The sequence below is a fragment of the Dermochelys coriacea genome, chromosome 14 (assembly GCF_009764565.3).
Source record: "Dermochelys coriacea isolate rDerCor1 chromosome 14, rDerCor1.pri.v4, whole genome shotgun sequence".
Lineage (NCBI taxonomy): Eukaryota > Metazoa > Chordata > Testudines > Dermochelyidae > Dermochelys > Dermochelys coriacea.
Genome location: NC_050081.1, coordinates 30,193,888 through 30,221,461, shown reverse-complemented (window position 1 = coordinate 30,221,461; position 27,574 = coordinate 30,193,888). Strand labels below are relative to the sequence as shown.

The following is a 27,574-nucleotide window of genomic DNA, read 5'->3' as shown; positions in this document are numbered from 1 at the left end:
TGCACTGAAGCAGCTAGATGGGTATGAGTGAATCTGAATTCATTCTAGATGTCACTGTGGGCACGAACAGGGCTCCACCATCCCCAGCTATCCTGGGTTGCTCTTTGAGTGTCATAGAAATGTAGGGCTGGTAGGGACCATGCAAAGTCTAGCCTCTTGTGGAGAGGCCTCTATGTCCCATAATTCCCCCCCCCCCCATAAATATTGTCTGATAGAGTCTTTTGGTCAGCCCCTTTTGAGACAGCCCTGCCATGGCAGACAGTCTGATTTCATTCATAACCCAGGTCCCCAATATCTCAATCTTCTTTTCCAGATGTTGTTAGTGATTAGGGGTTGTTGAACTTGCTGATGAATCTCGGCATTTGTTATAAATTTATTCCATTCAATTCCCACTCTTTTTCTAAGGTCTTGATTTCAAAGGCATTTAGATGGCTGCCTGCCCATGGATTCACTCAATCAATCAAAAAAACAAAAACAAAACAAACCAGTATAGACAGCTCCCTGCCATTTGGGATATACCCCACGTGATTTTTTGGCAAAAAATGCCAATTTGGGTCAACAGAAGCATTTTGCAAATCTGTGTTAATTTTGCACAATTGTTTTGATCCAGTGAATAAATTAATCCCCTACCCAAACCTGAAACGCTAAGTGTTGACTTGTTAGAAAGGAACTGTTTCCATTTTTCTGATTCAAAACGACACTTCATTTGATCAAAATTACTTTTCATTTTATTCTTTTTTAAACATAAAAAGTTGCTCAGCATTGAAACAGACTGGTTTTGTCTGGGGTGGAATAAAATGCAGCATTTGATCAGAAATGCATTTTTCTTTCCAACTTTTCAATTTGCTGAAAATTTTTAAAAACTCATTTTGGGATTGACCTGAAACAATTTTTTTCCTTTGAATTTTCAGAATTGCCAGAAAACCCACCAACTCCATTACCCACATTGCCCTCGTGCCAAGACACCACGGTGACAGATGCAGCACATAAAGCTGGTGAGATCCCCACAAGGCATTTAGAGCAATCTAGCCTGCCCTGTTCAAAGGCAGGAGGTCAGGCCGGGATGACGTCACCTAACCTACAGCATGTCTAGGAAGATGTGCATCATCATGGTGACCCTCTCTGAAAGATCCCTGAACCAGGGTATCACTCTGTGGCCCTTTAAAAACCAGAGGTCTGTATTTTGTTCATAAACAGTTTGTGAGGATCAACCCAGAAACTCTTTTAAATCCAAAATTGTAAAATGAATTGAATTGAATTTTTTGTTTTATTTCCAAAATTTTCATTTTTCGCATGTGTCTGCATTTCCCTTCCTCACCTTTTCTTTCTTTGTTTTTCTTAAATTTTCCAGTGGAAAAAAAGTTAGAGAAAGCGGTTTTCCGCCTCCAAATTGTTCTCATTTGATTCCCACTCCTCTTCCAGAGGGGAAAAAAAGGGGGGGAAGTTCAAAAGCAAGAGAATGTGGGAAAAAGATGCACGTACCAACAACCCGCGATCCCCCTCCAAAACGGAACCCTTGAATTGGAGAGGAAATGTTTTGAATGTCAGATTTTTTTTTATCCTTAAAAAAAAAAAAAAGGAACAAAAGATTTTTCATGAAAAAAATGTCATTCTTGGAATGGAATGAAAAATTAAAATTTGGACCAGCCAGACTCTGAAACCCCTGAAGCCAGATCCCCCGGCTGGTTATTTGCCACTTTCTTTTAGGGTCAACCAGTGAGTGCTGGGCCCATCCTCTTTAACGCTCAATGCTCTTTAAAGAAAGTTTAAAGGGGCTGGTTCCCCTCTCGGTCATCCTGGTGTAAAGGAGTCCCAGCTGTGTAGGCTGGTGGTGGAGAGAGCACATTTTCCCCCTTGTGATTGCAATATGAGAACGTATCCCGCAAGACTGGCCCCTTTTCTCCGCCCCGCTGCCCATAGCAGAATCGGGCCTCGAGTGCTCGCTGCCTCTATCTCCCGTTTACCCTGCAACTGCCCCATCCCACCCTGGGCAACCACAACAGAACTGTTTCTGAGGCCACGTCTGCTCTACAGCCACGGCAGCAGCACATATACGGCGTTGCAGCTGGGATGTTGTAGCACTGTAGTGTAGACACTGCCTATGCTGACAAAAGGGGATTTTCCAGTGATGCAGTAAATCCACTTCTCAGAGAGGCAGTAGTGAGGTGGATGGAAAAATCTTTCTATCAACCTATCTGCTTTTCCACCAGGGGTGCAGGTCAACCTATGTATGGCCCTCGGGGCATGAAATCTGTCATGGGGGGTCGCAGAGGTTGAGGGTGCAAGGGTCTGCACAAGCAAACATTTGCCCCGTGAACCCTTTATTCCTGGTGATGATGAGTGAGAAGGAAAGAACCCAGCACTTCTCTTCCATCCCAGGGCTGGCAGTGAGAAAAAAGATCTTATTGCTGGGAAACGGAGCCCCTGTGATTGCAGGGCGCTCTAGGGTGACGAAATGGCCACGTTTGAAGAGTCACTTTTAGGACACATCGGTACTAAAGCTGGAAGTGTGCTTTCAGAGGTTTTCAGAGGTAGTGAGGCCGTCGGGCCGTCCTGGGCGGGTCTCGGTCTAAAGGCCCTCCGGCCATCCCGGGGGCCTTCTCCCAAGCGGGTGATGTGAAGTGGAAGTGCCGGGATCTCCTCTTCTCTCCCTGAGAAGGGGACGGGGGCAGCCTGGGGCAGGCTCTCGGTGGCAACTGCTCACGGCGTGCCCCCCGCGTGCTCCCTGTGATGCTTGGCGAGGGCTGAGCGGATGCTGAAGCCTTTCCCACACTGCCCGCACCTGTAGGGCTTCTCTCTGGTGTGGGTGCGCCGGTGCCGCACCAGGTCAGAGCTCTCGACGAAGCCCTTCCCGCAGTGGGTGCAGGCATAGGGTCGCTCGCTGGTATGGGTCCGGCGATGCTTGGTAAGGTGGGCGCTCTGGGCGAAGCGCTCACCACACTCGGGGCAGGCATAGGGCCGCTCGCCGGTGTGGACACGTTGGTGCCGCTCCAGGTGTGAGCTCCAGGCAAAGACCTTCCCACAGTGCCCACAGGGGTGGGATTTCCGCTCGGGCTGGGGTCCTGGGGCCTCTGAACCCTGGAGCAGTTCTGAGCTCTTCCTGAAGAAGCCACATGCCCCATCCTGGTGGGCTCTCCAGGGCTTGGAGCCCAGCCTGCAGTCCTGGCACTGGGGACCCTGCTGCCACTGCGGTGGCCCCAAGCTCTCCCCAATGCTCTGGCTGCAGCAGCTGCATTTCCCCTTCTGCTCAGCTTTCCTGGGTTTGGCTGGGCTCTGCTTGCGAGTGGGTCGTTGGTGCTGCCTGATGCTCCCAGCCGCGTGGGTCCGTTTGTGTCGCGTGAGGTCAGAGCTGTCCCCGAAGCCTTTCCCGCAGTGGGGGCAGCAGTAGGGGCGTTCCCCAGTGTGGGTCCGGTGGTGCTTGGTGAGGTGGGCGCTCTGGGCGAAGGTCTCCCCGCACTCCCCACACCGGTATGGCCGCTCGCCAGTGTGGACACGCCGGTGACGCTCCAGGTGGGAGCTCCAGGCAAAGTCTTTGCCACACTGGGTGCAGCGATAGGGTTTGTCCTCCAGGTGGCCATGCTGGTGGGTTGCCAGGGCTTGCGGGTCACCAAAGCGCTTGCCACAGTCGCTGCACTTGTAGGGGCGCTCGCTGCCATGGGCCAGCTGGTGCTGCTGGAGGTGGGAGCTCTGGGTGAAGCGCTCACCACACTCAGGGCAGGTGTAGGGGCGCTCGCCTATGTGAACGCGCCGATGCCGCTCCAGGTGCGAGCTCCAGATGAAGCTCTTGCCACAGTCCTGGCACCGGTAGGGCTTCTGGCCCTGGGGCGTCTGCTGATGAGCCGTGATGTCCTGCAGTTTCTCTGGGCTGGGCTCCTGGGGGGCGGGTTTGCCCTGTCTCCTCCCTGCCCCTCCCAGCCTCACCCCAGCAGGCCTCTGGCAAACGGCTCCTGAAAATCCTCCTGGCAGCATCCCTTGTGGTTCCACTGGCTCAGGGCCTTCCTTCGGGGGATTCTCCTCCTCAGTTTCACTCGCTGTCCCAACACCTGCTGGTACAGAGAGAGAATAACTCCCACACTCCATTCCTGCATGGCTGGGTCTCAAAGCACTTTACAAACCCCCAGATGAGGAAACTGAGGCATGGAGTGGGAACTGTGACTTGTCAAGATCACCCAGCAGGCCAGTGGCTAAACCAGGAAGGCACCCCAGGTCTCCTAGGTCCCTGTCCATTGCTCTGTCCAGCTGGACACTCTGCCTGCCTGGAATCCACTCCCTGATCTGGGCAGACGGAACCTCGGAAAAGGGGGAAACAGACTAAAATAGCTCCCCGGGAGATTGGAAAATCATGGGCTGAATCCCCCAAACCCTTGCCCAGAGGAGGGGACCAATTCTGCCCTCACACCCCATCAGCAGGGAGGGCGTCACAGCCAGGTGTTGTCAGGCTGGGTGGGAAGCCGTGAATGACACTCACCAGGAGACAATGATGCCTGCTGGGCACAGCTCAGACCTGGGGAAGCAGCGACAGAGCCAGGGACGCTGATGGGGCTTGGGTGGGAACCCCAGCTGTTTATTGCCCAATCTGTTTATTATCCCTCACCTGTGCCAGATGCAGCTGGGATCTCCCTCTCCTTGGAGCCTCTGTGACACGGTTCCACCCGGGAGATCACCTCCGCTTTCAGGAAGGGGAATTCTGCATGGGGGAGTCAGGCGGTGGGGGGGAGAGAATCAGAGCTCGTTAGGTAGTGGCCCCCTCTCCTCGCTCGCTGCCAGCGGGGCTGTGATCACCTCGATCCACAGCCCCTCCCTGGAAGGCTATGGGGTCTGCAGGGGGGTTCCCTCACTCCTTCAGTGTGATAAGATGCACATGGAGAGAAGCCACGTCTATCCCAAGGTATTTATTTGGCTGAGCCACTAGAGGGGGACAGGTCCCCACACACAGTGAGCCCCACACAGCTGGGGTTTCCCTATTCCCCGACCGAATGGCAGCTGGGTTGGTCACTCCCCCAGGCCTCTGTGACCAGCCTTGCTCTATCCCCAGGGCCAGGTCTGCATCTGCAGAGCACCAAGCACCAGCTATGCTTCGGTGTCGCCAGCCCTTGCGATTGTCTCGCGAGTCTCACAATATTCGAGATTTGACGTCAAGCCCCGGCTGTTGGAATCATGAGATTGTGCAAGAATCTCAGGGTTCACTACAAAAAGAGATATGAAAGATGTCAATTTCTAACCCAGGTGGTGAGGGACCTTGACAAGCTATCACTTAATTCTCAGGAGGTTTCCTGGTCCTGTTGGCAGGCTAGTGGGCGCTGTAGGGAAGCATGTGACTGAGGTCTCACAGCAGTCAGTCTGCAAAGGGTCAGCATAGAGCAAGTTGGGGTGAATTGTGCCACACTGCCTGAGGAAGTCGCCTGTTTTCTCTCTCTCTGTTTTTGTTTCTTGTGCATTTCAGTTCTGGATTCTAAGCAACCAAGTCCTGTTGCTTCCAGCTAGAATGCATTATGTTTCTATCTCGCTTCTTTGCATGTAAGCCAGGAACACAACAGGGAGCTGCAGAGAACACCTTGAAAATGGGACCCTGAGCATGACGCTAATGGTTCAAAAACCAGAAGGCAAAGAAAAGAAGCCCCCCCCAATAAGATGCAGCCCCCTCTCAGGCTGTGTCTGGCTAGGCTGAACAAGCTGAGCTCATCCACGCTCCTCTCGTAAGCCCGGGGCATCCTAGGAGCTCAGACCTCCAACTCCGCTGCCCTGGGCACACAGAAGTCCACTAGCAGGGGGCCGGAGAGGGGATGACCTCCCTTAGGCTGGCATCTGGGGACTACCGGGCTGATCCTGCTGAAATCTAAAGGACCCAGACCCTGTGCAGCACTTCAGAGACACCACCTCCTCCAATGTCTGAACACCTGAGGGGACAGGAATCCTCACCCAGTGACATCAGGGTGTCGTAGCTTTCTTGCATGACGTCCCTGTACAGGGCTTTTTGGTGAGGATCCAGTAGGACGCATGGCTCCATGGTGGAATACACAGCCACCTCCTCGCCGACCACTGGCCCCTGGAACAGCCAGAGACCCTCACTCAGAACTTGCTGTCCCTCCCCCCCTGCACTTTATCCATGGGTCCCACTGCCCCACCTTCCGGCACTACCTAACAGATAGCACGACCCAGGGGATGGCGTTCTAGCCCTGGCTCTGCCGCTGATGCCCACAGCCCAGCCATGTCACCACTTCATGCCTCAGTTTCCCCATCTGTAAAAGGGGGAGAATGACCCTGAGCTCCTTTGTAAAGCACCTGGAGATCTGTGGATGGAAATAGTGATAGGTGAGCTCATGCTATTAGCATTCTCACCCTCCTCCTCTCCCACCCAGCCCTCCCCTTTAACTCTGGGGCATATCCATCGCCCACGAGGAAGGTGTTGTTATAGCTAGCGTTCTTTGTTTGTCTGGGATGAGGGGTTCCCAGACACCTTTCCCCACTGCGGAGTGTGAAGCCCTTGGAGCCTTGGCTACTGCCATGGCAGAGCGCTGGGGTGGGGGCAGCTGGTACCCCTCTCCTTCAGAGGTCCATCATCACCGGCTTTACCCCCTTCCCCCTGCCTGCCTGCTGCTCCCCCAGCCTCCTGGATGGGCCACTCTCAATCCCATGGCCCAGCCTGCAGGAGGAGGGCATGATCCAGACTGTTATCCTGCAGCCGGGAAGGGCGAGCAGAAGGAGGTTTCAGGAGGGGCCTTTGGCCCATTTCTCACCCCGGTTCCCCCAGAGCCTTTCCCTAGAGACAGACGAATTAGACTCGCAGATGCTGGGAAAACCCTGGCTCACTTTATTCCAGCGCAGACCAGCCCCTCCCACTGGGACCAAACCCACCCAGACATTGGTGCCCCCCCCCGCCCAGGCACAGAGCCTCTTAGCCAAGTGCAGAGCCAAAGGAGCCGCTCTGGGGGATCCCCCCTGACACGGTCCCCAGGGCAGCGCATCCCCCCAGCAGCGCGGGGACCGGGCAGAGGCAGGAACTGGCTTTTCCTCTCCCTGCTCCTCACCTTGTCCCGGGAAAGTCAATATCCCCGGGGCGCTGCAGGGACCGGGGCTGGGCAGGGCTGGGAGCCGGGAACCTCCCTCCCCACTGATTGCTCCGGCTGCCCCTGCCAGTCTCCGCCCCTGTCTCCCTCCTGTCCCCTCCCCCCCCCTCGGGCTGGGAGACTCGGTCCCTGGCTGGCCCCAGTCCAGGGCGGTCGCTCTCCCAGAGCTGGCTCAGTTCCTGCAGGCGCCCAGGGGGGCAGAGCCTGGGGGGGTCAGGGAGGGCAGCAGCTCTGGGACTCGCAGACCCCCGCCCCCCCGTGAGCAGAGCTGGGGCGAGCAGGGGCTGTTGGGGCAGAGTCACTTTCCTGCCCAGCCCCAGCCCTTTCCCCGGGTCTCCCCCTCACCTGCAGACTCCGGCTCAGGGGCTGGTGTCGGCAGAGCCCGGAGCTGCCCAGGGGCTGGTTCCAGCCACCGCAGAAAGTCCTCGCAGCTGGGCACAGAGGGGGGTTGTTGCAGGGCTCTCCCCGCACAGACACCGCCGGGCAGTGGCAGCGGCTCAGCCCCAGCTGCAGGTTTCCTGCCCGGGAAGCTGAGCCCTATCCCGGCGGAAGAGGAAGCAAGGCCTGCAGAGGAGGAACCAATTTCCCCTCCTCGAACATCAGCCACTGTCCTCTAGTGGCAACCGCTCCTCCTCCCCGGCCGCTGCAGCGAGAAGCCGGCCCCAGGGGCTGAGCAGTTCCCAAGCGTGCCACTGGGCCCCATATCCTCAGCCACCCCTCTGGGACCCGGACAGAGCAGCCCGACTGGTTCCCAGCTGGCTGGGTCAGGCCTGAAAGCAAGAGAAAACTTCCCTGCTGAAGGGGAAGTGAATCGGGCCTTGGGGGTCCCGCCTGAGGGCCCCCCAGAAATAGCGTGTTAATTGCAGCCCCTCCATCCTCCAGCGCCCTGGCAGCGCACCCAGATCAGAGAGGGTTGGGGCTGGAAAAGGGGCGCTGGAACAATTTGGACAGTGGGGGTGCTGAGAGCCTGTGAACCCTGTATATATGAAAGTCACTTCAAGCCGTGGTTGCGGCTGCACCCCCCACACCCATTGGTTCAGCACTCTGGGGCAGGGACAGTCCTTCCTGGTGCTCAGTTGAGCCCTGGCCTCTGACACGGCCTCATTAGTTCCTGGGCGCCCCTCGCTGAGATCAGTGGTTAAAGTGTGTGTGTCCAGGGGGCTCTCAGGAAGCACCAGACACAGCCACATAAATAAAAGTCGAGCCGGGTCCCTGAGGGGACTGTAAGTACTGGCACCGGCCACTGTCGGAAGACAGGATACTGGGCTAGATGGACCTTTGGTCTGACCCAAGATGGCCATTCTTATGTTCTACCAAAGCTGCTATTCCCAGGGAAACTCCTTCCCCTTTTTCAGACCACTTTAAGCACTGGCTCGCATCTAGCTCTACTCCAATGCACTCATTTCTCCTGGCAGCGCTGAGGATCTGGGATGCTAGATTATTTATTGATTATTATTTTTATTAACATGAATAATGTCTAGCACGGAGCAGCCCCAATCCCGGCCCAGGACCTCATTGCCGCTGTACAAACACGGAACAAAACCACAGTCCTTGCCCCACACATTTCTCTGACCATCCATGCACACCTCTGTTTGTTAAATCATTGTTAGCACAGTCTGAGCATGGCCAGCTTCAAGCATTCAAAAATGATGAGTCAGGCCCCAAATCACAAGCTACACTTACAAATCATGCACTTGCTGAAATAACAAATGGGGGTTTCTTTTTCTTTGCTTTCCTGTTTCCAAGCCTTTAGGGGTCACCTTTTCAGGCTTTTCCCCACAGCCTCCAGAGTGAGAAACTTGCTTTTCATAAGTGAGAGCCATAGGCATGGGAAATAGGGGTGCAGGGGGTACTTCAGCACCCCCAGATTTTATGAGGGGTCCTGGCTGCCGACCCTGGGGGGGTCATCTGCCTGGGGGCAGAATCCATCTGCCTGGGGGTCTGCTTTCAGCCCCACATGCAGGGCTGCACTCCTGGCCCTGCATCCACCCCCAACCTTGGCCCCCTTACCCCTGTCTGTGTCACCCCCCTTCCAAAGACATGGCCCTGCTCCCAGCCTCAGCTCTGAGTGGGGGGGGGTGCAGTTAGTGGTAAGGGAGATGCGAGGTAAAAAGTTTGGGGACAGTTTTGCTGGCTTTCAGCACCCCCACTATAAAAAACATTCCAGCCCCACTGGTGAGAGCTGAGATTTAGAGCTGGGTGGATTTTTTTCATCAAATACAGTTGTTTTTGTCAGCTGGAAACTATTTGAAAAATTGTGCCAGAAAAAAATGAAATATTTTGGAAATGTCCAAGTGAAATGTTTTGTTCTGATCTGAACTTTTTTTTTTACTTTTTGATTTGTCAAATTTTTTCTGAAAAAATTAATTCAACTCAAAATCAAACTTTTTATTATTTATTTTTTCAGCATTGCTAGTGAACTGATACATCCCTGATTAGCCCAACTGTTCTGCAATTCTCATGCAGTCTCTTGATTCAGGCTCTGAGTCTTTAGGAAATGCAAAAAAATTGCAAGCGCTGGGAACACTGATTTTCTCAAAGCCCTTTTATCCATTCTTCACAATGTAGTGTAACGTGAGCACAAAAATGTACATGCCGTGTAAAGTGAGATAAGGCCAGTCACAGTTCACATCCACTCTGTACTGGTGCATAAGACTGCAGAAGGAAAGAAATCTATCAAATGGCATAAATTGAAAGAGTTAAAAGTTTAAAATAGTTTAAAAATACACATGCCAACATAAAATAAAAACACAGAAAAATAGTTTAAGTAAAAATTGTTAAAATAGTTTTCAAAAGTTGAAATGGTTAAAATAGTTTTAAAAATAGTTTTAGAAAGTTAAATAGTTTAAAAAGTTAAACTAATTAAAAAGTTTAAATTGTACTTTATTGTCAGTTTCACATGCACAGAAAAAACCCTCAATGCCATTTGTTTTAATATTTTCACAAAAGTTTTGTCCCATTTCTTTTATTTGAAGCAAAATTTGAAATTTCAGCATTGGCCTTGTGGCAACTTATAAAATATTTCAAAATTCAAAAAATGCCCCTTAGCTCTGGTTACAACAAATCTCATCCGCAGGGGAAGCTTTGGCACTGAGTGACAAAATATCACAAGGGTTCTAGACTCAAGAAAATGTTAGCCTGTGCCATATCTCCTTCGTCCGTTGCCAAAACCAACCAGCTCTGCTGTATTAACTGAGGCTCAGATCCTACAAGGTATTTAGGCTCCTAATTCCTCTGGGTCTGACGGATCTTTGCTTTGGAGAGCTGCCTGTCTTCTGAAGCAGCCCATAGGTGCTCTTTCTCCTCAGCAAAATCACGTGTAACCCTTCTGCCAGGTGGAGGCAGCAGCAAGGGCCAGGTTCAATATCTAGGGGTTCCTCTTGACAATACAACACAGAACTGGCTTGAGCCCCCACCAGTAATCTGGGAAAACTAAACCCCACCTCTGGCTGCCCCTAAAAGGCAATACTTAAGTCCTGAAACTGTGCACAGCAAAGAAACTTTTAAATAAAAAAGGGAAAAGGATCCCAGCATTAGTTTGTGAAACCACCACACCCACCAATTCAAAAGCATGGGACCACAAGCAACCCTCCACCCCATGATGCGTTGGGCAGTGTCCTCTCAGGTGCCCACCTGCCTGTGTGAAAGTCCCATGAACGAATGTCACACCGGTCACTTGCTGTCACCTCTGCTGCTGACCACTTGCTGCCACATCTGCGATGCCCCGTTCTGAGGTCCCCCCACTCAGCCCAACTCTTAGTGATTTCATTGGGTGTGTGTATGTGGGGGGTTTCCTCTGTGCTGCTGCCCCTTCGTTGTCTTTCCCTGCAACACTGTCCCCACACGAGGGCTAAGGCTTAGCCCCTAGACCTGCTCCTCAGCAACTGCAGCTCTAGGAACCACTGAACAGAAGCGAGGGCTCAGCTGAGTCTCATCAGGCAGAATCTGCAGCATGGAAGAACTTCAGTGCACACCACCCTCCCACCTTCAGGGGGATCTGACATCTGCTTAGCAAGTGGGGTTCAGGTGAGGGTGACCCCCTCAATCAGGACACAGTTCTGCTGCCCTTTGCTCCTATAGTCAGGATAACAACATGTCACTCCCCCTGCGCTCAGCTGCTAAAGTGATTTGTAACTCAGCACCAGCCAAATTTGATCACTTTGGCAGCTGAGCACTGAGGCAGAGTAGGGCCTGGGCTACACTACGGGGTTAGGTCGACTTGAGCCGCGTTAGGTCGATTTTAAAATGGATGCGTCCACACAACCGACCCCGTTCCATTGACTTAAAGGGCTCTTAAAATCAACTTCTGTACTCCTCCCTGGTGAAGGGTTTAGTGCTAAAATCGACATTTCTGGGTCGAATTTGGGGTAGTGGAGACGCAAATCAATAGTATTGGCCTCCGGGAGCTATCCCAGAGTGCTCCATTGTGACCACTCTGGACAGCACTTTGAACTCCAATGCACTAGCCAGGTACACAGGAAAAGCCCTGGGAACTTTTGAATTTCATTTCCTGTTTGGTTACTGTGGCGAACTCAGCAGCACAGGTGACCATGCAGTCCCCCCAGAATCGCAAACGAGCTCCAGCATGGACCAAAAGGGAGACACTGGATCTGATTGCTGTATGGAGAGAAGCATCTGTGCAGGCAGAACTCCGATCAAAAAGAAGAAATGCGAATATATTTTCCAAAATCTTACAGGGCATGATGGAGAGAGGCTACAACAGGGACACACAGCAGTGCTGCATGAAAGTTAAGGAGCTGAGGCAAGCCTACCAAAAGACAAAGGAGGCAAATGGTCGCTCCAGGCAGAGCCCCATACATGCCACTTCTATGATCAGATGCATGGCATTCCAGGAGGGGATCCTATCACTACCCCACCACTGTCCGTGGACACCTGCAAGGGGGGAGTCTCACGCAACAGGGAGGAGGATTTTGTGGAGGAGGAGGAGAATGCGCAGCAGGCAAACGGTGAATCCATTCTCCCCCGCAGCCAGGACATTTTCATCACCCTGGAGCCAATACCCTCCTAAGGTGGGTTCCCGGACCCTGAAGCTGGAGAAGGCACCTCTGGTGAGTGCATATTTGTAACTACAGTACAGGGTTTAAAAGCAATAGTGTTTAATGTTTGATTTGCCCTGAAGAATTGGGATGCATTCGTGGCCAGTACAGCTACTGGAAAAATCTGTTCACATGTCTGGGGATGGAACGGGAATCCTCCAGGGACATCTCCGTGAAGCTCTCCTGGAGGTACTCTGAAAGTATTCTGGAATCATTGCAGCACAAAGCATGGCAGTGAATGGTCCTGGGTGTTGGTTGCATTCAAGCAACATTCGGTCTATATCTTTCTGTGTTAGCCTCAGGAGAGTGATAACATTCATGGTCACCTGGTTGAAATAGGGGATTTTTTGTAAGGGAACAGTAAAGGGACCCCGTTCATGCTGGGCTGTTTGTGCTTGGCTAAAAGGGATCATCCCGGAGAATAGCCACGCGGTGGGGTGGTGGGAGGTGTGTGCCACACATCCACCTGAAAACCACAGCCCCTCTTTTTAAATGTGAAACCCAACCCATTGCTTGCTATGGGAAAGGATGGCACTGCAGTTTGAAGCCATTCCCATATGTTATGTGTAAGAAGCCAACTCTGCATACCCTTTGCCTTACCATAGCTGCATGGAAAATGAATTCTGTTGTCCAGCCATGTGTGATGTGTCACCATACTGGCAGGTGCTCAATATAAAAGGCAAAATGTGACCTCTACTTAAAGCACATATGTTGTCTGCTGTGAATTGCTTGATTCACTGTGAAAGAGTCTCCCTTTTGTTCTCAGAAATGTAACATCTTAAATTTTACTCTCCCTTTTTATTTTCCCCCAGGTGCAAATGTTTCTAGGCTCCCTCTATCATCTCTATCCCTGAGGTTATCGCAGATTAGGAGAAAAAAACACACTTGCGATTACATGTTTTCCGAGCTCATGCAGTCCTCCTGCACTGATAGGGCACAGCTGAATGCATTGAGGCATTCAGTGTTAGAGGCTAGGAAAGCATTAAGTGAGCGTGAAGAGCAGAGGCAGGAGCACGAAGAGCAGAGGCAGGAGGCGATGCTAAGGCTAATGGGGGAGCAAACGGTCATGATGAAGCATCTGGTGCAGCTGCAGGAAAGCCAACAAGAGCACAGACCCCCCGCTGCATCCATTGTACAACCGCCTGACCTCCTCCCCAAGTTCCATATCCTCCTCACCCAGATGCCCAAGAATGCAGGGGGCGGAGGGTCCGGGCACCCACTCACTCCACTACAGAGGGTGGCCCAAGCAACAGAAGGCTGTCATTCAAACAGTTTGATTTGTAGTGTGGCTACAATGAGCAATGTGGCCTTGTCCCTCCCTCCTCCCCCACCCCACCCGACTCGGGCTACCTTGTCAGTTATCTCCCTTTTTTTTTTAATTAATAAAGAAAAAATGCATGGTTTCAAAACAATAGTTACTTTATTTCGAAGGCGGGAGCGTTGTTGTCTTACAGGGAATTAAAATCAACAAAGGGGGCGGGTTTTCATCAAGGAGAAATACACACAACTCTCACGCCGAAGCCTGGCCAGTCATGAAACTGGTTTTCAAAGCCTCTCTGATGCGCAGTGTGCCTTGCTGTGCTCTTCTAATTGCCCTGGTGTCTGGTTGCTCGAAATCGGACACCAGGTGATTTGCCTCAACCTCCCACCACACCATAAATGTCTCCCCCTTACTCTCACAGATATTATAGAGCACACAGCAAGCAGCAATAACAATGGGAATGCTGGTTGCGCTGAGATCTGACCTAGTCAACAAATAGCGCCAGCGAGCTTTTATACGTCCAAAGGCACATTCTACCACCATTCTGCACTTGCTCAGCCTATAGTTGAACTGCTCCTTACTACTGTCCAGGCCGCCGGTGTACAATTTCATGAGCCGTGGGAGCAAGGGGTAGGCTGGGTCCCCAAGGATAACTATTGGCATTTCAACATTCCCAACGGTAATTTTCTGATCTGACAAGTAAGTCTGTTCTTGCAGCTGCTCGAACAGCCTGGAGTTCCTAAAGATGCGAGCTTCATGCACCTTTCCTGGCCATCCCACGTTGATGTCGGTGAAACATCCCTTGTGATCCACCAGTGCTTGCAGCACGGATAAGAAGTACCCTTTGCAGTTTACAGTACTGGTTGGCAAGTGGTCCGGTGCCAAGATAGGGATATGCATTCCGTCTATCACGTCACCACAGTTAGGGAAACCCATTGCAGCAAAGCCATCCACTATGACCTGCACATTTCCCAGAGTCACTACCTTTGATAACAGAATGTCAGTGATTGCATTGGCTACTTGGATCACAGCAGCCCCCAAAGTAGATTTGCCCACTCCAAATTGATTCCCGACTGACCGCTAGCTGTCTGGCGTTGCAAGCTTTCACAGGGCTATTGCCACTTGCTTCTCAACTGTCAGGGAAGCTCTCATCTTGGTATTCCTGCACTTCATGGTGGGGGAAAGCAACTCAGAGTTCCAGGAAAGTGGTCTTATGCATGCAAAAGTTTCACAGCCACTGTGAGTCATCCCATACCTGCAACACTATACGGTCCCACCAGTCTGTGCTTGTTTGCTAGGCCCAGAATCGGCGTTCCACTGTATCAACCAGCCCCACTGCCACCATGATGTCCCAATTGCCACAGCCCATGGTTTCAGGAATATCTGTGTCCATGTTCTCATCAAAATTGTCCTTGTGCTGGCATCTCTTAGCCTGGTTCTGCATATACTCCAGGATAATGTGTGAGGTGTTTACAATGCTCACACCAGCAGTGGTGAGCTGAGCAGGCTCCATGCTTCCCGTGGTATGGCGTCAGCAGGAGAGCAGAATTGCAGTGGAAGCGGTGGATGACGACAACATGGAGAAATTTGCTATTGAGACTGAGCTCATTTACAAGAGCAAAAAAGCAGAGTTACAGCAGAAGTGGTGATTGATGACGGTTAACAGTCGTACTGCACTGTCTGCTGACAGCAGCACCCAGGACACAACAGTAGTGGTGACGGTGAGCTAAGCTGAGCGGGCTCCATGGTTGCCGAGGTATGGCGTCTGCATGGAAAAAAGGTGCAAAATGATTGTCTGCTGTTGCTTTCACGGAGGGAGGGGCGACTGACAACATGTACCCAAAACCACCAGTGACAATGTTTTTGCCCCATCAGGCATTGGGAGCTTAACCCAGAATTCCAATAGCTACCCACAGTGCACCATTCCGTAAATCGATGCTTGCCACGGTAGTGAGGATGCACTCTGCCGACTTAATGTGCTTAGTGTGGACGTACGCAATCGACTGTATAAAATTGATTTCTAAAAATCAACTTCTATAAAATTGACCTAATTTTGTAGTTTAGACATACCCTAGGTGTGTCCATCGCAAGTCCAGTCTGCTCCTGGCGTCTCTCCTCCCAGGGCTTCTCTAGATGTCAGGGGAGAGCTCATCCTGACCCTGAGTGAGTTTGCTTTCAGATTTAGAAAATCCCCAGCACTAGATCTGAATGGGGGATGGTCTGTTTCAAGAGAATCCCTAATGCCACAAAATCTAGTTCTTCATTTGTCGAAGGAAGATGTTCCGAAGCTAGGCGGGTTGGCATGGAAGTGCTGTCGAAGTTACCAGCAGAGGTTATAAACCTGGATTCTAAAGTGAATCCAGATTAAAGGCTCATGCTCCTGTAATTCCTTTCGAGAATGGCTCTACGGGATATTTCATTCCAGTTTAGGGTGATCAGCTGTCCGGTTTTGGACCTGAAACCAGGTCAAAAAGGGGTCTCGGCAACTCCGGTCAGCACCGCTGACTGGCCGGTTGGCGCCTCTGCCGCGCAGCGGGGCGGGCAGGCTCCCTGCTAGCTGCTGAGCTGCACGGCTCCCAGGTCGGGAAGCAGCCCGCGTATCTGGCGCAGCTCCCATTGGCTGAGCACGATTCGAGCGCTCAGCAGGCGGCTGTTGAGGTCGCTCTTCTTCCACTGCTGCTGGCCTCTTCTCCTCGCGCTCCCCGTGTGGCGGAGCTCGAGCTGCGGCGCACGCCCTACAGCGAACCGCGGTCTGTCTCTCGCCCATTGCTGGCACCCAGGAGTTCGAGGTATGTGTAGTCCCATCTCCGAGTGCTGGAAATGGGGCTGCCCTCCCCACCCGCTCCCTGCATCCCTCCCCGTCCCACCCCTGCCCCCTCATCCCCCTCACTGCATCCATCCCATCCTGTCCTGCCCCCCACATCTCCCCATCTCAGCCCTGTACCCCTTAGAGTGCTCTCCCACCCATCCGCTCCACCTCCCAGAGCTGCCACTCCCATGTCCCTCATCCCTCACAGCCCTGCACCCCATTCACCTCCATACACTGCTGCACTCCCATTATGTCCCTATACACCCCTGTGCCCCCCATATCCTCATGCACCTGTGGCCTTCTGCCTCCCCCTGCATCCCCATCCACCCCACATGCCCCCCACTCCCCTCCTCTCTCCTTCACTGTCCCCTCTCACCCCTATCCTGCTTTCATCTTTGGCCCCTTTCCTTCCTCATCCTCTCTCCTCCACCCCGAACCCCCAACTTTCCCCCTCCAGCCCATCCTCCTCCATTACTGGCTGGATGATTTAGGCTGCCCCTGGAAAAGTGTATGAAAAAGTGTCTCTGTGTGTGCAAGTGTGTGCATACGAGCATTGTATGTGTGTAAGAGACTGTTTGTCTTGGTGTAGGGAGGTGCGTGTATTGCCACGTGTGTATACCTGTGTGAATAAAATTTGCAGCCCAACTCTGACTTTTATTCCTTTTGCTGGCTTGTGCACAAAAAAGCTGATGACATAAAATATGTGTGTATTCATTTCATAACAAGTTTTTAAAAGAGAAGGGAACTCTGAGAGAAATGTATTATTTCTTAAAAAGTGAATATTGTTGACTAGCAATTGCAGCAGAGCCAATGTATTATACATTTCTCCCCTTCTTTGTCTAGCTACATTATAAACTGTTGCCGACTCTCTCTTTTTATGTGTATGTTCAGCTCCTACAACCCTGGAGCCCTGATCTTAGTGGAGGTCTCTAGGCACTAAAGAACAATTGTAATAATAAATTATGTGGAAGTATATGTGTTAGTGCATGCTAGATGTGAACACATGAATGCACGTGTATATCTGCATGTAGGCGTGGGAGTCAGTTTCTACAGATTTATTTATATAGGTATCTGGACAGGTGTGCATTTCTGTGGTTGTGCTCTACGGATTTGTATTTGGGTTTTGAGAGTGGGTCTTTAATGGACCCATTGCAGCTGTGATAATGTGTGGTCCTAGTTCCATACATAAAATTACAATAACTTTAGTGAACAAAAAACATGGAGCTAGTTACAAAAAATGCGAAGAGGGGAGGGAAAGAATCATGAAAACCTTTGTGAAATTTCATTTTTTTAAAAATTACTAGGGCTGTCGATTAATCACAGTTAACTCACACGATTAATTAAAAAAATTAACTGCAATTAAAAAATATAAATGCAAGTAATTACACTGTTCAACAATAGAATACCAATTGAAATTTATTAAATATTTTTGGATGTTTTCTACATTTTAAAATATATTGATTTCTATTACAACACAGAATACAAAGTATACAGTGTTCACTTTATAATTTTTATTACAAATATTTGCACTGTAAAAATGATAAACAAAAGAAATAATATTTTTCAGTTCACCTCATACAAGTACTGTAGTGCAATCTTTATGGCGAAAGTGTAACTTACCAATGTAGATTTTTTTTATTACATAACTGTACTCAAAAACAAAACAATGTAAAACTTTAGAGCCCATAAGTCCACTCAGTCCTACTTCTTATTCAGCCAATTGGTAAGACAAACAATTTTTTTTACATTTACAGGAGATACTGCTGACTGCATCTTATTTACAATGTCACCTGAAAGTGAGAACAGGCGTTCACATGGCACTTTTGTAGCCGGCATTGCAAGGTATTTACATGCCATATATGCTAAACATTCATTTGCCCCTTCATGCTTCGGCCACCATTCCAGAGGACATGCTTCCATGCTGATGATACTCGTTAAAAAAATAATGCGATTAAATTAAATTTGTGACTGAACTCCTTGGGGGAGAATTATATGTCTCCTGTTCTGTTTTACCCGCATTCTGCCATATATTTCATATCATAGCAGTCTCGGATGATGACTCAGCACATATTCGTTTTAAGAACACTTTCACAGCAGATTTGACAAAATGCAAAGAAGGTTGGTATGTGAGATTCCAAGGATAGATTCAGCTCTCAACCCAAGGTTTAAGAATCTGAAGTGCCTTCCAAAATCTGAGAGGGATGAGGTGCGGAGAATGCTTTCAGAAGTCTTGAAAGAGCAACCCTCCAAGACAGAAACTACAGAACTTGAACCACTAAAAAAGAAAATCAAACTTCTGCCGGTGGCATCTGACACAAATGATTAAAATGAACATGCGTCGGTCTGCTCTGCTTTGGATCATTATCGAGCAGAACCTGTCATCAGCATGGACACATGTCCTATGGAATGGTGGTTGAAGCATGAAGGGACATACGAATCTTTAGCGCATCTGGCATGTAAATATCTTGCAATGCCAACTATAACAGTGCCATGCTAATGCATTTTCTCACTTTCATATGACATTGTAAACAAGATGTGGGCAACTTTATCTCCTTCAAATTGTAACCAAACTTGTTTGTCTGAGCGATCGGCTGAAGTAGGACCGAGTGGAGTTGTGGGTTCTAAAGTTTTACATTGTTTTATTTTTGAATGTAGTTTTTTTTGGTACATAATTCTACATTTTTAAGTTCAACTTTCATTATAAAGAGATTGCACTACAGTACTTGTATTAGGTGAATTGAAATATACTATTTCTTGTGTTTTTTGCAGTGCAAATATTTGTAATAAAAATAAATATAAAGTAAGCACGGTACACTTTGTATTCTGTGTTGTAATTAACAAATTTATTTGAGCATAAGCTTTCGTGAGCTACAGCTCACTTCATCGGATGCATTTATAAATGTAAATGCATCTGATGAAGTGAGCTGTAGCTCACGAAAGCTTATGCTCAAATAAATTTGTTAGTCTCTAAGGTGCCACAAGTACTCGTTTTCTTTTTGCGAATACAGACTAACACGGCTGCTACTCTGAAACCTGTGTTGTAATTGAAATCAATATATTTGAAAATGTAGAAAACATCCAAAAATATTTAAATAAATGGTATTCTATTATTGTTTTAACAGTGTGATTAATTGCATGATTAATCGCGATTAACTTTTTTAATCACTTAACAGCCCTAAATATTACCCTTTTAAATTTTGCTGCCAGCTCGAGCATCTAGTAACAAATAAAATCTGAACTTAGAATAATACATCAGGCAAAACAATAAATATGCGTATTTGGGTCTTGCAGTGAAAATGAGCAGGTGAGAGAGGGTGGGGGATGGAGTGAGCGGGGGTGGGGCCTTGGGAAAGGGTCAGGCCTCAGGGAAGGGGTGGGGCAGTGGGCAGGGCAAGGGTGTTCAGTTTTCTGGATTTAGAAAGTTGGCAACCCTACTCCAGTTCCCCTTCCTCCTAGGGCTGAATTTGGAAGTATTTTACCCACATACCTATTTTAATCCACTTTGAAATCACCCAGCAGAAAGAGGGCAGAAGTATTTATTTTTATACAGTTTCTCACCCCCTCATCCTCCCAGGATTTGTGGCCTTTTGATCTTTCTATTCAAGAGCCCAAAGAAAATCCCCTCAATTTCTCTTCCTGAATCACATTTAGAAATGTTGACAGGATGTTGCTGGGTCAAATTGGATCCCAGGCTTTTTTATTTATTTACTTCAAAACAAGCCTTCAGCCTGCTCCGTCATTTGAAACCCTCCAACTGAAATTGAATGACAGCTGCTCTAGCTCAGCCAGATGTTACTGGTCTGGATGGAGAAACCGGTTTGGTGTAATTCTCTGGCCTGTGCTATACAAGAGGTCTTACGGAGGGTCTTTCTGGCCTGGGAAGCTCTGAAAGGCTTTGCAGAGGAATGGAGGCTGCCTCAGAACTGAACCGTGGCAGGAAAATGGAGACAACCACCAGCTGCCTTCTAAAGATCCCCTCCCATGTCCTGGGCATGCTGGGGGTGGGGCTGAGGGTTTGAGCGGCATGTTGTGGGCATCATGGCTGATATAAGCAGGGGGGAGCTGGCCTCCACACCGAGTGGCCCATAGTCAGGAGGCACAAGGATGGCTTAAAGCCACCTTAGAGACTTCCCTCCCCATGACAGGTGCGGTGGAAGCTTCCTAACAGTGGGAGGGGGCCACCGACGCCCAACCGTGACCCTGCCCCCTGTACCACCCCTTCCCCCTGAGCCTCTGCCCCTGCACTGCCCGTTCTCCCAAAGGCCCACCCTCATGCCACCCCTTCCCCCGAGGCCCCATCCCTCACCCCGTGGTGCGCCCCTTCTCCCCAAGTCCCTGCCCTCGCGCTGCCCCTTCCCCCTCAGGCCCTGCTTCCTCACTGCCTCTTCCCACCAAGGCCACCCTCCCCCCATCTATTGTCCTTATGGCCGGCGAAAAGTGGGAGGACCATAGCGCCCCCCCCCCCGTTCTGGCACTCCTGGGTGCACCACAGAACTAGATTTGAAGGCCATAAGTGACCATAATGACCAGCACACACCTCCCCCAGGGTCTTCTGCCCCCAGCCCAGAAAATCTGGCTGAGCTAGAGCAGATCTCTTAGAAACAGATGGGCAATCTCGATTTAAAAGAATCCACATGACTGATGGAGAATTCACCATTTTCCTGGGACAGCTGTGCCATGGGCTAATTCCCCTAATCACTGTCAAAAATCTGCACCTTATCTCCAGTCTGAACTTACGTAGCTCGAGCTTCCAGCTATTGGATCTCATCCTAGCTTTGTCTGCTATTTTAAAGAGCTCTCTGCTACCAGACATCTCTTGGCTGGTATCAAATCACACACCAATGTCAACGTTCTCCTGGATAATCTAAATCAATTGGGTTACTTTAGTATCTCACTGTCAGGCAGGTTTTCCAGACCTTGACTCATTCTTGTGGCTCTTCTTTGAACTTTTTCTAATTAGTCCACACATTTCTGAAGCACAGACATCCCAACTGGACAACAGCCCATCACAGCAGTGATGTTACAGGCCAAAAAAAATTCACCACCACGGTAAATCGAAAGTGGGAAAATGATAATGGAAATTAAGCCCTGTCCCTGCATTCGGAGCCTGGCTCTTGCACTGATCAGGCTGCATGGTTGGTGCTTTGGAACTGAGGACCTGGGGGGTGGGATAGCTCAGTGGTTTGAGCATTGGCCCCCTAAACCCAGGGTTGTGAGTTCAATTCTTGAGGGGGCCATTTAGGGATCTGAGGGGGAAAAATTGGGGATTGATCCTGTTTTGAGTGGGGGGTTGGACTAGATGACCTCCTGAGGTCCTTTCCAACCCTGCTATTCTATGATCTGAAACTGACTATGAAATGAGACTTCCAAAGCAGCCTCTTTTAGGAATGTTAAGGGTTTTTACTGGGCTATCTGCCTGGGGAGCAAACTGGACTCTACGTATAATGTCCCAGACACAGCTGGTACCAGGGGAGCACATTGCCCTTCACCTCCTCAATAGTCTGGGAGAAGATCTATGTCACCAATAATTCTTCCCGCACCATCCCTTCATCTACACATGTCCAACAGAGAGATTTAGAAAAGCTGATGTCTTAGGGATCAGAGTCAAATCTTCAGGACATTTCCCCATCAGCTTCATTGGTACAAGGCCATTATTTTTTTCACTTATTTCCTCAGTTCCCAGAATTTTACCTTGTCACGTCCCTGGTTCTGATGGCAGATCCTCTAGAGGAAAGAAAGAGTGAAAGATGTGACATCCCATTGTATGTTTGTTATCAGTCCTATGGTTTTGTTAATAAGAACATGCAAACAGCCCTACTAAGTCAGATCAAAGGTCCATCTAGCCCAATATCCTGTCTTCTGACAAAAAGAAAAGGAGTACTTGTGGCACCTTAGAGACTAACAAATTTATTAGAGCATAAGCTTTCGTGAGCTACAGCTCACTTCATCGGATGCATTTGGTGGAAAAAACAGAGGGGAGATTGATATACACACACAGATAACATGAAACAATGGGTTTATCATACACACTGGAAGGAGAGTGATCACTTAAGATAAGCCATCACCAGCAGCAGGGGAGGGAAAGGAGGAAAACCTTTCATGGTGACAAGCAAGGTAGGCTATTTCCAGCAGTTAACAAGAATATCTGAGGAACAGTGGGGGGTAGGGTGGGGGGGGAAATAACATGGGGAAATAGTTTTACTTTGTGTAATGACTCATCCATTCCCAGTCTCTATTCAAGCCTAAGTTAATTGTATCCAGTTTGCAAATTAATTCCAATTCAGCAGTCTCTCGTTGGAGTCTGTTTTTGAAGCTTTTTTGTTGAAGGATAGCCACTCTTAGGTCTGTAATCGAGTGACCAGAGAGATTGAAGTGTTCTCCAACTGGTTTTTGAATGTTATAATTCTTGATGTCTGATTTGTGTCTATTCATTCTTTTACGTAGAGACTGTCCAGTTTGACCAATGTACATGGCAGAGGGGCATTGCTGGCACATGATGGCATATATCACATTGGTAGATGCGCAGGTGAACGAGCCTCTGATAGTGTGGCTGATGTGATTAGGCCCTATGCTGGTGTCCCCTGAATAGATATGTGGACAGAGTTGGCAACGGACTTTGTTGCAAGGATAGGTTCCTGGGTTAGTGGTTCTGTTGTGTGGTGTGTGGTTGCTGGTAAGTATTTGCTTCAGATTGGGGGGCTGTCTGTAAGCAAGGACTGTCCTGTCTCCCAAGATCTGTGAGAGTGATGGGTCGTCCTTCAGGATAGGTTGTAGATCCTTGATGATGCATTGGAGAAGTCTACAGGACAGGCCCAACAAAGAAAATAACAGAACGTCACTAGCCATCACCTTCAGCCCCCAACTAAAACCTCTCCATGGGGTTGCATCCCTGCCTATCCTGGCTAATAACCTTTGATGGACCTATCCTCCTTGAACTGATCTATTTTTTTTTTAACCCTGTTATAGTCTTGGCCTTCACAACATCCCCTGGCAATGAATTCCACTGGTTGTCAGCGTGTTGTGTGAAGAAATACTTCCTTTTGTTAGTTTTAAATCTGCTGCCTAGTAATTCCATCAGGTGAGCCCCTGGTTCTTGTGTTATTGGAAGGAGTAAATAACACTTATTTACCTTCTCCACATCAGTCATGATTTTATAGATCTCTATCACATCCCCCCTTCGTCGTCTCTTTTCCAAGCTGAAAAGCCCCAGTCTCATTAATCTCTCCTCATATGGAAGCTGCTCCATGCCCCTAGTCATTTTTGTTGCCCTTCTCTACACCTTTTCCAATTCCAATATATCTTCTTTGAGATGGGGTGACCACAACTATGCACAGTAGTCAAGGTGTGGGCGTGCCGTTATGATATTTACTGTCTTATTATCTATCCTTTTCCTAAAAGGTCCTGACATCCTGTTAGCTTTTTTGGCTGCCACTGCACATGGAGTGGATGTTTTCTTGATCTCTAAGCCAATGGCATGATTTTGGGGGGAGCTGGCTCATGACTTTTGAATGTTTGGGCTTAGCGGTACTGCAGCTCTGATACTGATGTGTACATAGGCTAGGCTCACCCCTTCCAATGGAAATCACAATAAAAGCAGGTGGACAATTCCTGGAGGCTCTCCTTGCAGAGTTGTCCTCTGAGCAATCTGTCGGAGGACACAGCCAAGAACTCCCTGACGGCACCAATCTTCAAGGAGGTTCCATATGGACACAAGAGTAAGTTTTTCAGCATGGTAGCCATGTTAGTCTGTATCAGCAAAAACAGTGAGTCCTCCTTGTGGCACCTTAGAGACTAACACATTTATTTGGGTTATGAAGTGAGCTGTAGCTCATGAAAGCTTATGCTCTAATAAATTTGTTAGTCTCTAAGGTGCCACAAGTACTCCTTTTATTTATTTGGGTGTAAGCTTTCGTGGGCTAAAACCAGTGATGAGCTGCCAAAATCTTAACAACCGGTTCCCTATAAAAAGTTCTGATTTAAGGGATGTGTCACAGTATGTATTTTTTGTACCAACAGGGTTAGCATACGTCCGTATTTTCCTGGGAGGAATTTTTAAAATTTAAAATTTTCTCCCGGACGGCGATCAAAGAACCAAAAAGCCTGACATGTCCAGGAAAATACGGGTATATGTTAACCCTACCTAAAGTTCTTTTGTAAAAAGATGGCCCTGAACTAGAAATGAGCTACGTTTCACATGTGTGGGTCCCCGCCACTCCCTGGGGGTGTGCTAGGGTGACCAGATGTCCCGATTTTATAGGGACAGTCCCAATTTTGGACTTTTTCTTATATAGGCTCCTATTACCCTCCACCCCCTGTCCTGATTTTTCATACTTGCTGTCTGGTCACCCTAGGGTGTGCACATGTGTGGGTCCCAACTGCTCCCTGCCCCCCCTCATTGAAGCAAGTGTGCAGGGTTACTGCCCTGGGAACTGCAGGGCACCAGTAGACGTGGGGCCAACTGCAGACAGGGGCATGGGGCAGGGCTAGCTGGATGCAGGGGGTGCGGGGCTGGCTGCAGGCAGGACAGGGGGTGCAGAGCAGGGGGTACAGGGGGTGCAGGAGGGTGCGGGGATGGCTGGAGGCAAGGGGATGTGGGGCTGGCTGGAAACAGGGTAGGGGCTGACTGAAGGTAGGGGCTGGCTGCAGGCAGGGCGGGGGGTGCAGGGCTGGCTGGAGACGGGGTGTGGGGCTGGCTGGCTTTGGGCAGGGCTGCAGGAGGGTGTGGCACGGGTTGGCTGGAGATGGGGGGTGTGGGACTGGCTAGCTTCGGGCAGGGGCTGGCTGCGGGCAGGGCAGGGGGTGTGGGGGTGACTGGAGGCAGGGCCTGGTGCGGGCAGGGCAAGGGGTGCGACAGGGGCTGGCTGTGGGCAGGGCAGGAGGTACAGGGGTGGCTAGAGACAGGGGTGTGGGGCTGGCTGGCTTTGGGCAGGGCTGCAGGGGGGTGCGGCAGGGGTTGGCTGGAGATGGGGGGTGTGAGACTGGCTAGCTTCGGGCAGAGGGGTGCGTGCAGGAGGGGTTGGCTGGAGACAGGGCAGGGGGTGCGTCAGGGGCTGGTGTGGGCAGGGCAGGGAGTCCAGCAAGGGCTGGCTGCAGTCAGGGCAGGGGCTGGCTGGGGACAGGGCGGGGGGGTGCGTGCGGCAGGGGCTGGTGCAGGCAGGGCAGGGCGTGCGGGGGTGGCTGAAGACAGGGGCTGGCTGTGGGCAAGGTGGTGGGTGCGGGGCTGGTGCGGACAGGGCAGGGGGTGCGGTGCTGGCTGCAGGCCTGGCAGGGGGTGCAGCAGGGGCTGGCTGCGGGCAGGGCAGGGGGTGCGGCAGGGGTTGGCTGTGAGCAGCGGGTACGGGGGTGGCTGGAGACAGGCTGGCTGCGGGCAGGGCAGGAGGTGGGGGGTGGCTGGAGGCAGGGGCTGGTGTGGGCAGGGGGTGCGGGGGTGGCTGGAGACAGGTGCTGGCTGCGAGCAGGGTAGGGGGTGCGGCAGGGGCTGGCTGCGGACAGGGCAGGCGGTGCGGGGGTGGCTGGAGACGAGCTGGCTGAGGGCAGGGCAGGGGCTGCGGCAGGGACTGGCTGCGGGCAGGGAAGGGCAGGGGGTGCGGGGCTGGCTGCAGGCAGGGCAGGGGGTGCAGCAGGAGCTGGCTGCGGGCAGGGCAGGGGGTGCGGCAGGGCAGGCTGCGGGCAGGGCAAGGGGTGCGGCAGGGGTGGGCTGCGGGCAGGGGGTGCGGGGGTGGCTGGAGACAGGGGCTGGCTGCGGGCAGGGCAGGGAGTGTGGGGGTGGCTGGAGGCAGGGGCTGGCTGCGAGCAGGGCAGGGGGTATGGGGGTGGCTGGAGGCAGGGGCTGGCTGGAGGCAGGAGCTGTGGGGGGGCTGGAGGCAGGGGCTGGCTGCGGGCAGGGCAGGGGGTGCGGGGCTGGCTGGAGGCAGGGGCTGGCTGCGGGCAGGGCATGGGGTGCGGCAGGCTCTGGCTGCTGACTGGGTAGAGGGTGCAGGGATGGTTGCGGGCAGGGCATGGGCTGGCTGCGGGCAGGGCAGCGGGTGTGGCAGGGTCTGGCTGCTGGCTGGGCAGGGGGTGCAGGGGTGGCTGGAGGCAGGGGCTGACTGCGGGCAGGGCAGGGGGTGCGGCAGGGGCTGACTGTACGCAGCGGGTGCAGAGGGTGGCTGGAGACGGGCTAGCTGCGAGCATGGCAGGGGGTGTGGGGCTGGCTGGAGGCAGGGGCTGGCTGCGGGCAGGGCAGCGTGGCTGTGCGGCAGGGGTTGGCTGGATACAGGGCAGGGGGTGCAGCAGGAGCTGGCTATGGGCAGGGGCTGCAGAGGGTGGCTGGGGGCAGGGGCTTGCTGCGGGCAGGGCAGGGCAGGGCAGGGGGTGCAGCAGGGACTGGCTGTGGGCAGGGGGTGCAGAGGGTGGCTGCAGGCAGGGCGGGGTGTGTGTTTGCGGCAGGGGTTGGCTGGATACAGGGCAGGGGGTGCTGCAGGGGCTGGCTGTGGGTGGGTGCATGATGCAGAGGGGGGCTGGAAATAGGGGCTGGCTGTGGGCAGGGTGGTGGGTGCTCATGGGGAGAGCGGCTCGGAGCAGCAGGACGCAGCCGGGGACCCACCAGGCAGCAGTGGGAGCCCCAGAGTCAGGCGTTGGGGGAGCATCAACAGGTCTCGTGCCCAGGGCCAGGCGGCAACCCACATGGCTTCCGCAGCGCAGCGCCTCCGGCGGCCAGAGGAGGAATTACATCACTTCCCAGACGGAGCCCATCAAAGCGCCCCCTGCAGGGAAGCGGTTTAACAACCGGTTCTAAAACGGCTTCAAAATTTAACAAACGGTTTGCGCGAAGCGGTGCGAACCAGCTCCAGCTCACCACTGGCTAAAACCCACTTCATCAGATGGATGGAGTGGAAAATACAGTAGGGCGATATAAATACACAGAATCTGAAAAGAGGGGAATTGCCTTACCAAGTGGGGTGTCAGTGCTAACAAGCCAATTCAATTAAGGTGGAAGTGGGCTATTCTCAACAGTTGACAAGAAGGGGGGGGAATCACTTTTGCAGTGCTAATGAGGCCAATTTAATCAAGATAACTTGCTGTGCAGGGATGCAGTGTGGTTAAGAGAGACACACTTAACGCTGACTGCGGGCAGGGCAGGGGATGCGGCAGGGGCTGACTGTACGCAGCGGGTGCAGAGGGTAGCTGGAGACAGGGGCTAGCTGCGGGCATGGCAGGGGGTGTGGGGCTGGCTGGAGGCAGGGGCTGGCTGCGGGCAGGGCAGGGTGGCTGTGCTCCCTGGGAACTAGGGCTCTAGTCCCCACTTTGGGAGGGGAGTGGGGTCTAGTGAATAGAGCAGGGGAGCCATGACTCCTGGGTTCTATCCCTTGCTTGGAGGGAGGAGTGGGTCTAGTGGGTT

At 51.5% G+C, this 27,574-nt stretch overlaps 3 protein-coding genes across 4 annotated transcripts in view; 1 reads left to right on the top strand and 2 right to left on the bottom strand.

Annotated features, from left to right (window-relative positions):
- The window catches only part of LOC119843027 (zinc finger protein 850-like), a 765,636-nt gene that overhangs the window by 253,902 nt on the left and 484,160 nt on the right, over positions 1-27,574 (top strand). The window lies entirely within an intron of this gene.
- The window catches only part of LOC119842502 (zinc finger protein 251-like), a 503,489-nt gene that overhangs the window by 443,930 nt on the left and 31,985 nt on the right, over positions 1-27,574 (bottom strand). The gene's annotated exons all lie outside the window — the stretch shown is intronic.
- On the bottom strand, positions 1,542-7,712 carry LOC119843030 (zinc finger protein 436-like). Of its 2 annotated transcripts, none has more exons than XM_043496827.1 (4): positions 7,413-7,712; positions 5,920-6,046; positions 4,595-4,687; positions 1,542-4,043 (listed from the first exon to the last, which is right to left on the bottom strand). In XM_043496827.1, exons 2-4 carry the CDS (start codon positions 6,005-6,007, stop codon positions 2,701-2,703), a joined length of 1,524 nt encoding a protein of 507 aa, XP_043352762.1. In that variant the 5' UTR covers positions 6,008-6,046; positions 7,413-7,712; the 3' UTR covers positions 1,542-2,700. The 2 variants fall into 2 exon arrangements, with proteins under 2 accessions (XP_043352762.1, XP_038227855.2); XM_038371927.2 differs by having other exon boundaries at positions 1,542-4,046; positions 7,413-7,615.

Coding starts and splice junctions, on each gene's coding strand:
- LOC119843030 (XM_038371927.2), bottom strand. CDS start 6,007: ATGGAGCCATGCGTCCTACTGGATCCTCACCAAAAAGCCCTGTACAGG. Junction 4,688..5,919: donor CGACACCCTGATGTCACTGG/GTGAGGATTCCT, acceptor TCCCCCATGCAG/AATTCCCCTTCCTGAAAGCG. Junction 4,047..4,594: donor CCCAGCTGCATCTGGCACAG/GTGAGGGATAAT, acceptor TCTCTGTACCAG/CAGGTGTTGGGACAGCGAGT.